At 40.2% G+C, this 9363-nt stretch overlaps 1 protein-coding gene across 1 annotated transcript in view; it reads right to left on the reverse strand.

Annotated features, from left to right (window-relative positions):
- Nucleotides 1-8478: 8478 nt before the first annotated feature.
- The window catches only part of LOC311037329 (rabphilin-3A-like), a gene marked incomplete at both ends in the record, with an annotated part of 20760 nt that continues 19875 nt past the window's right edge, over nucleotides 8479-9363 (reverse strand). The window contains 2 exons of the mRNA XM_084046456.1: nucleotides 8479-8612; nucleotides 9054-9150. Coding sequence (XP_083902582.1) covers nucleotides 8479-8612; nucleotides 9054-9150 — 231 coding nt within the window. The remainder of the gene's footprint in view (nucleotides 8613-9053; nucleotides 9151-9363) is intronic.

The following is a 9363-nucleotide window of genomic DNA, read 5'->3' on the forward strand; positions in this document are numbered from 1 at the left end:
GTGCAGCATACTGGTAGTGTATAGGATACAATCTAAAGACAAGAGAATAACAAACAACCCATAATCTGAGTTCCCAGAAGTTCTTGCATACAAACAGGAGCAAACAACCTAACAATGGTGTGTGTGTGTGTGTGTGTGTGTGTGTGTGTGTGTGTGTGTGTGTGTGTGTGTGTGTGTGTGTGTGTGTGTGTGTGTGTGTGTGTGTGTGTGTGTGTGTGTGTGTGTGTGTGTGTGTGTGTGTGTGTGTGTGTGTGTGTGTGTGTGTGATGGGCATAAGTGGTATTGATTTATTGATGTCCACAGAGAGACTAAGTAGGTCTATCAATGAACAAACGTGACCATATACCTCATCAGAGCTGATAATGAGCCTGAACTCCATTCTTTACTATCATAAAGTGTTGACAATAAACATCCTCACTTTACAAACATAGATTAACGTGGCGTTTGACAATTACATACAAACTACTTTGTTTAACTTTTCACTATATTCAGATTTCATGACTCAACATTTTTTGTTCCATGTTTAGACTAGAGAATATAATTATTGTCCAGTAATGCATCTTTCATTTCTCAAATTCCTTGAATTTCTGTGGGTGTATTTTCATATGGAACATGGAAGTGACTTAAAACATGACAAGAAAGGAAAGTTAAACTTGACATTGTAATGAAATGGACTGATTTGTTTCCATATATGTTTACTCACATGGAGCAGAGACCAGTTAGATCCACAGCTCATCAGTATTAAACCAGAAGTCCAAAACCAGTCTAATATCAGACCTATCATACAATTATAACAATACATACATATCTCAGCAGATTGAATTTGGTGAAATAAACCTGCTAGTGGAAGATATAATAAGACCACATCTGCATTTCTCTTTCCAGCGGTGAAAAGTAACTAAGTACATTTACTTAAGTACTGTACTTAAGTACAATTATGAGGTACAGTATTTGTACTTTACTTGAGTATTTCCAATTTCCAATACTTTTACTTCTACTCCACTACATCTCAGAGGCAAATATTGTACTTTTACTCCACAAAAATTATTTGAAAGCTTTAGTAGCTAGTTACTTTTCAGATATCCATTTTTACATTATGAAACATACATTCACCACTTTAGCCCTATGTTATACATAGGCTATTTGAAAATAGCAGATCTACAAGCTCACAGCGCGTCGCATCACACAACGCGTTGTGAGCTTGTGGATCTGCTATTTTCAAACATTTTTGTACTTTTACTTTTGGTACTTTTTTTTTTATGCTGATACTTTCCTCAAGTAACATTTTGAACACAGGCCAAGTAATTAATAAAACATTTAAAAAAAAATATTAAAAACTATAAGCTGTATTAAATTATATCAAGTTTTGTCCCATATTTGTTACATAATAGTGCTGCACCTTAGGCAGCACTATTTTTTTTTTACCTCACCTTATGTCCATGTCCGCGGCACATTTTGTGTTTTGGTTATAATAATGTGTACATATCTATCCTAAATATTCACAATACGTTTTTTGGTGACTCGTAAAGTGTCAGGATGACAAGTCATGCTCATTAATATATTGCAGGAGATTTGTGGTATTGGTACACGACTACCCGTACATGATTGCATCAGGTGAGGATGCAAGACAAGACAGACGGCTAGAAGTAATGCTAATAGCTATTGTTCCACAGGCATACCTTAACGTTACACCACCTACACATGGTCTAAAGGCGGTTACACACCGGCGAATATGCGAATATACGCAAAATTCGGACTCGTTCCGAATAATTGAAAGACCCTTTTTCGCTTCGCTTTTTCGCTCCATGTAAGCTTGCATTGACTCTATCAGGGTTTTTTTTTAAAAACGTATCATTCGCATGAAAAAAAATCGCCCCGGTGTGTAGACTTTCTCATCAACGTCGAATACTTGTTCACCTTAACGGAAAGCACAACTCTTGAAACTAACCACAGTACCTTGACAAACAAACAGAAAACGAGTGTATAGCTCGTCCATTGTGGAGCAATTTGAAAACCCTGACAAAAACCATGCATTCATATCGTCCTCCGTCAAAACCATGCTCAGGTTTGCTGGTTTGAAAATTCACCCCAACAAATGAGTGGGGGCAGTCAGTGTGAAAATGAATTTAAATTCAGACAGAGAGCTGGGAAAAGGAACTGAAATCTCAGCCATATGTATTTGTGTACCACCATGCATGGAACTAGCCTGGTAAACCCCCCAGGCTAGTTCCAGGGGGGTTTACCAGGCTAACATGGAACTGCAATGTCATCAGAATTCACTGTGCGAGAACTGCACAGTGATGGTGAAGAAAGAGAAACTTGGAAAGACACTTGCGGACAAAACCACAAATCATTTGACTTGACATTTCTGACAAACAGAGAACTGAGAAAAAGAAATAAACTAAGGAACTGAAATTTCAGTCATTTTGACCATATAAACAATGTCAAGTGCCAATCATCAGTAGACTATGTTAAAGGGGGATTTTACCCCACGGTTTTCTTACCTTTTCTATGATGTTATGATATCCTTTACAGCATTGGTTCTCAAAGTGGGGTCCGGGGACCCCCAGGGGTACTTGAGGGGGTTCCAGGGGGTCCCCAGCTAAATGATGGACAGGAACCAAATGGGCCCTTATGGGTCTGTCTGTAACTCTGAGAGTGTACAAATGGAACCAAATGGACCCTAACGGGTCCATTTGGTTCCATTTGTACACTCTCAGAGTTACATTAACATTGATTTTACAATATGAATTGGGGTCCCAGAGGTATAAATGCCATTAAATGGGGGTCCGTAACCCTAATGCATGTCAAACTGGGGGTCCTTGAAATTAAAATGGTTGAAAATCCCTGCTAGAGAGCCGTAAAAATCTTCTATTATGGGGGTCCCTGGCTTATCTTTTTCAAATGGGGGTCCGCAGGCTAATAAGTGTCAATTTTGGGGTCCTTGACATGAAAAAGTTTGAGAACCACTGCTTTACAGTAGAAAAATGTCATAACTCCATCCCCGGGTCCACCACAGCTAGCGCGCCAATAGGCCTTGCGCTAGATCGTGTATATTCAAAACATTGTGTGCCAAAAACGGACCGGAACGTTCTTGTAAAGCCATGCGTGGAGAGTGCCATAACCGGTCCGGACCGTTTTTGCCAATTCTTTTTTCCTCACAGGGCGCCCTGACGCAACTTTGGGATCATGCACGGAGTCTCTACAATGGAAAGGCCGAATGCGGATCCATGACAAAAAAACACTCCCTCTCGTCGTCTCCCATTAAAACTCCTTGAGAAAAAAGCTTCACATCTCCATTTCTTTTTTAACGTGGTGGTAAACGAGACGTTTTCGACGGACGATCGCTCTGCAATGGAGGATGGCGTTAGACATATTATTGTTCCAGGCGTTAGTCGGGACCCTCCGCCGTCGTGCACCACAGCCTTTGTTTACATCCGCGTCCTCGTCGTGGCTTCTACAGCACGAAACAGAACACAATGCAACGTTTGTTGCATTGTGTTGAATTGTCTTGAATTCCCACCGGAAGTCTCGCTACACGAGATTTCAATCTCGTCTAGCGAGACTACAGGTGGGGCGCATTAAAGCACACTGGTACACAGACACTATGGCACATTACATTTAGGGATAGTCATTTGGGTTCATGGTCAAATTATTGACCAGTTATTTTGTATGTCCGTATTGACAAAAAATGTAATATTGATACAAATGTCCATCACAAGCTGACATGGTGATGACTGACCCCTGTTCTACATAGCAGTATCGATACTTTTACTTAAAGTAAAACATGTGTGTACTTCTTCCATCACCAAAGTGGTGTAAAGTACATTTACTAAAGTGCTGTACTTAAGTAGAATTTTGATCTATTTTTACTTAACTGGAATATTTCCAATTTTCAGTACTTTTACTTCGACTCCACTACATCTCCACTTCAGCCCTAAATACATTTCGGCCATTTGAAAATAGCAGATCTACAAGCTCACAATGCGTCGCCATGCGACGCATTGTGAGCTTGTAGATCGGCTATTTTCAAAAGATTTCTTACACATTTTATACATTTTGAAAACTTGCGAAATGGGACATTCTGACAAATTATTACCTTCTACTTTTGGTACTTTAATGTACATTTCGATACCAACACTTTTGTACCTTTACTCAAGTAACTTTTTGAATTCCGGACTTTTACTTGAAACAGAGTATTTCTTTGCAATGCAGTAGGCTACTTAGGTAGAGAATGTGAGTACTTTTTCCCCCCTCTGTCCATCGCTGGTATAAATCCCCCGTCCATGTAGGTTAGGTTGGGGTTTAGGGTTACATAAAGGAGAGCTTTAGGGCACCGACAGACACAATGCTGTCTTTTCATTCACGTCCGGGACATTTGGAAGTGACTTTTAACCAGACGTGATTCATTCAACTTGACCTTGTCATTAGAACAAGATCTGACGTGAACTCTCACCCACTGGGAGAGAGCAGAGAGCGCGGCGTTTTATCAACACGGGGGGGTCAAAGATCACTAAAATCCCTGCAGCGTGTCTCTCTGTGCTGATTGGTCTACACCTCACCTGATTCAAACAAAGGGCTCTGCCATGTCACAGGCAGGCAGCGTTGCCAGGTCTGCCGCTCATTGTAAGCGACTTTGGGCTTGTTTTTCCCCCTGTAAAGCATAGCTTGTAAATATCGGTTAGTTTGTGGGTCGTGTGTTTATTTCGGGTTTGTTTCTAAAGTGTAGTTGTTTATTATGGGCTTGTTTCCTAATGCTGTTTAACCCTTTAAGACCTGAAAAATCTAAATCCTAACAGTTTTTTGAAAAAAAAAATCGAAAACCTTTTTTTTCCAAGATTTTTTAAAAATAGCAGATCTACAAGCTCATAGCGCGGCACTCGGTGCCGCGCTATGAGCTTGTATATCTGCTATTTTTGAATAGCCAAAGAAATCTAAAGTGACACAGATGCGGTGGTCCTCAAACATTTTCATGTCAAGGACCCCTAAAATTAATATGTAATTGTCCGAGTATCCCCCATCTGAAAACATTTTGTGTCAGGGACCCCCGTACCAGATTTGTGTTGTTGAAATATCCCCCCCCCCCCCCAATATGTATTTGAAAATAACAGATCTACAAGCTCACAACACGGTCGCTTGTAGATCGGCCATTTTCACAGAGCCGATGAAATATAGGTTTTAAAGTGCTAGTCGCTTTTTTAATCTTTTGGGCTTGATTTCACAGACCCGGTTGCTTATTTCTCTTGCAGAATCTGGCAACACCGGTCACAATACAAGTACACACCAGCAGTATACAGTGGAGCCTTCATTATTTCATGTATTCATTTATTAAACACATATTGCTGTATGTTAGAGTGTTAACACTGTGTTACTGCACATGCAATGATGCACACATACAGTATAATGCCTGAAGAGGCATTATTTTACCTTTCTGCAGCAATTGACTGTTTTCAGTGTAAAGCTGATCATCTGTGCTTTGCTCAGTATGTTTATAAACACATTTATCCTTCATTATGAGATGCCACTGCAGTAATCATATAGCATACTGTTGTTGTCAGGCAGAAACCTCTTTATCTCTAGTGGTGGAAACAGTACTCACATTTTTTTGCTTAAGTAAAAGTATCAATACTGCAATGTAGAAATACTCCGTTACAAGTAAAAGTCCGGAATTCAAAATGTACTTGAGTAAAAGTGCCAAAAGTATTGGCATAAAAATGCACCAAAAAAAGTAAAAACAGGCCTATGCTCATTATTATGCAGAATGTCCCATTTCAAGTTCTCAAATGAATAACAATCTTTGGAAAATAGCAGATCTACAAGCAACCACCTTCAGCCCTATATACATATCGGCCATTTGAAAATCTGATCTACAAGCTCACGCGGTGCGACGCATTGTGAGCTCGTAGATCTGCTATTTTCAAATGATTTTATACATTAGGAAACTTGTGAAATGGGACGTTGTGCACAATGAGTACTTTTACTTTTAGTACTTAAGCATATTTTGATGCAAATGCTTTTGCACTTTTACTCAAGTACATTTTGAATTTATCAAGCAAAACATGCGAGTACTTTTTCCACCACTGCTTAGGAGCGAAGGAAGTGAAGTTCGCACACTGGAGCTCCCAGCAGAAACGTTTATTTAGTGTAAACTAAAGTGTTTACACTAAATAAACGTTTCTGCTGCGAGATGCAGAGTGCCGACTTCTCTTCCTTTCCACCTATTATTTAAACCCATTAAGACCTCGAACGCATCCGTGTGTCATTTTACGACTTGAGCTAAAAAAAAAGCATTATTTTACACTTTTGGCTATTCAAAAATAGCAGATATATGAGCTTGTAGATCTGCTATTTTTGAAAAATCGTGAAAATGGGTGCAAATCTTTGAATATTTATATTATTTTAAAGCGAACATTTTTTTTTACTCAAATCTTTGCTTCATGGGGGGGGGGGGGGGTCCCTGGAACAACATATTTTGAGATGGGGGTCGGCGGCCAAATACATATCGTTGTGGGGGTCCTTGACATGCAAAGGTTCGAGCACCACTGATATAGAAACATACGTTTTTTTTCAGAAAACTGTTGGGATTTAGAAGACATGTGTAGAATCGGCTTCAGGCCTGGGAACGCATCTGTGTCACTTTAGATTTCTTTGGCTATTGAAAAATAGCAGATCTACAAGCTCGTAGCGCGGCACCGAGTGCCGCGCTACGAGCTTGTAGATCTGCTATTTTTGAAAAATCGTGAAAATGTTTTTTTTATATAATTTTTCCCGATAAACTGTTTTTGATTGGACTGGATTTTGAGGTTTTTTTAGAAGCGGCTTCAGGTCTTAATGGGTTAATACCTCCACGTCATCCATAACATTTGAAAGCCTTCCATGCACTATAAAACGCACCATGGCGTGATAAAGTGAAAATGTGTTGATAAGGTGAGATGAAGTATATGCCAGAGCACAGAAGTCACATTAGATTATATGTTTATTACACAACACATTAGAATGATCTCATACTAATAACAACATCACACATTAATCATTCTGGGTCAACGAGGTCAAAGTCATGTGTCTGAGGGGGAAGTCCTTTTGTGACACCTGGGCATGTAGGCGTGTACTTCACCTGGGCATGTACTGTAGGCGTGTACTTCACCTGGGCATGTAGGCGTGTACTTCACCTGGGCATGTAGGCGTGTACTTCACCTGGGCATGTACTGTAGGCGTGTACTTCACCTGGGCATGTACTGTAGGCGTGTACTTCAGAACATAACGTCTATAAACACTATAGTATCAACGTCTTTATCTCCTCCATCAAATATGATAACAACCTTTTTCAAATCAGTAGAATCCTGCACGGTGCTTTCTTAAAGGGATAGTTCACCCCCAAAAAATATATATTTTTAGTTTTTGTCTCATTTCTATATAAGCCAATAATTTGATGCCCAGCGGACCGGTAGGCAACGGTTCCGGTAGGAGACACAAAGGAGACTCTTTGTGTCACTTTTTTTTTTTTTTTAATAAAATGAATGAAATGTAATTTTGTCCAATCTGTATGGTAGAGTATGTTAATACAACATAACCTAGTTATAAATATAACTTATATCTATTTAGTCTGCCTGCTCTTCTATTGAGACATTTAGATGGTGTCAAAGGTCATCATGTCTCACCTAGACACAGGATCTGACAAGAGTTTTGACCTGATGGTTAAGATTACATTTATCCCCTGAGCAAGCAGGCCGGCTCTATCAGCTCAATGGTAAAACAAAAACAAAAAGAAAATCAGCACTTTCACAGGAAAACGGGTTCGAATCCGGGGCAGAAGAGGAAAGTTACGTAGTGCAGCTTTAAATGAACATTGAGGATTTTACTGTATACACGAGCATTATGGTAATGATGTGATGCAGAGGTTCTGAAAGTGCGGTCTGGAGGGGAGGGGGGAGGGGGGAGGGGGGGGGGGTTCCAGGGGGTCCCTAGAAAAAATAGTTAACACAGCATCACAATCATTTTAACTACTTTATTTATACTTTGACTATTCAAAAATAGCACATGTACAAGCTGTGAGCTGCTATTTTTGAAATCTTGAACATTTTTGGAAGATTTGATTTTTTTTTTAACACAAATCTTCAGAAACTCTTTTCTGATAGGGGTCAAAAATCTTTCTCATATTTCTTCACTTCGTGCCATGCTGTGAGCTTGTACATCTGCTATTTTTGAACATTTTTTCGAAAAATATCGAAAATGTTTGAAAGATTTTGAATTCGTTTTTTTTCCCGTTTTTTTTTTTACGTAAATCTTGTCTTCTGGGGGTTTCCTGGCACAAACACATTTCAGATGGGGGTCCGCGGCCAAAAATATAATTTTGGGGGTCCTTAATTGGCATGAGAAAGTTAGAACTACCGTTCTAAGAAAGTCAGCCCTATATGAGAGAGGATGAGTGAAGGAGGAGGAATGAAATAAACCATAGAGTTGTGGTTCAGTAGAAACGTCTCAGTCATCAAACTGAACAGAGTTGTGGTTCAGTAGAGCGTGCCAGCGCTCGATCTTCTTGTCCTTGTTCTTCAGACAGTCGTACCAGTGCTTCAGGCATTCCCCCTTAGCCTGGATGCCCAGCTGGCATCCTCCTGTATGGGCACAGCAACACTATTGATCAGCATATATTATATTATACACACAAAGAAACACAATCTTTGATACTGTTTCTGATGTACTATGGCTTGAATGGTTACAGGTCATTGTTCCGACATGTCGCCTTTCCGATTACTAAATGCTAAATATAAACAAAATTACAACGAATAATAATTGTTAATATCCCTTATTTATCACATATGTGACTACTATGGGCTTTTTGAGTAGTGGGGTACTATTGGCGAGAGTGCCGATCAACAATGCGGCCCCCCAGAGTGAGTGTGGAAATGTAGTGGCCCTCACCATCTACAACGTTGCCCACCCCTGGATTGGATGGACAGACAGACAGACGGACGGACGGACGGACGGACGGACGGACGGACAGACAGACAGACAGACAGACAGACAGACAGACAGACAGACAGACAGACACTCACCAATAAAGTCATTAGATTTGCCCATGTCATAATCCCACACTGAGATGTCCAGGGTTTTCTTGGCCAGGTCAGGATGTTTTATTTCATAACCAAACTCCTGAAACAAGACCGACAGGTTGTGTTACTGCATGAGAGCTTCAGCACAGATGGACAACATTCAACATTCAGCCACTAGATGGCACACTACACTCCACACATCACAACAGCTCTGTTGCGTAAGGTTCCTTATTTCCCCTAGTCATGCCTATAAGGCAGCACAGTAGATTTGATAAATATGTATTTTTCCACCAGTTTCCTAGGGGGGTGGGGG

The sequence above is a fragment of the Gymnoscopelus microlampas genome, assembly GCF_963454915.1.
Source record: "Gymnoscopelus microlampas genome assembly, chromosome: 21".
Classification (NCBI taxonomy): Eukaryota; Metazoa; Chordata; class Actinopteri; order Myctophiformes; family Myctophidae; genus Gymnoscopelus; species Gymnoscopelus microlampas.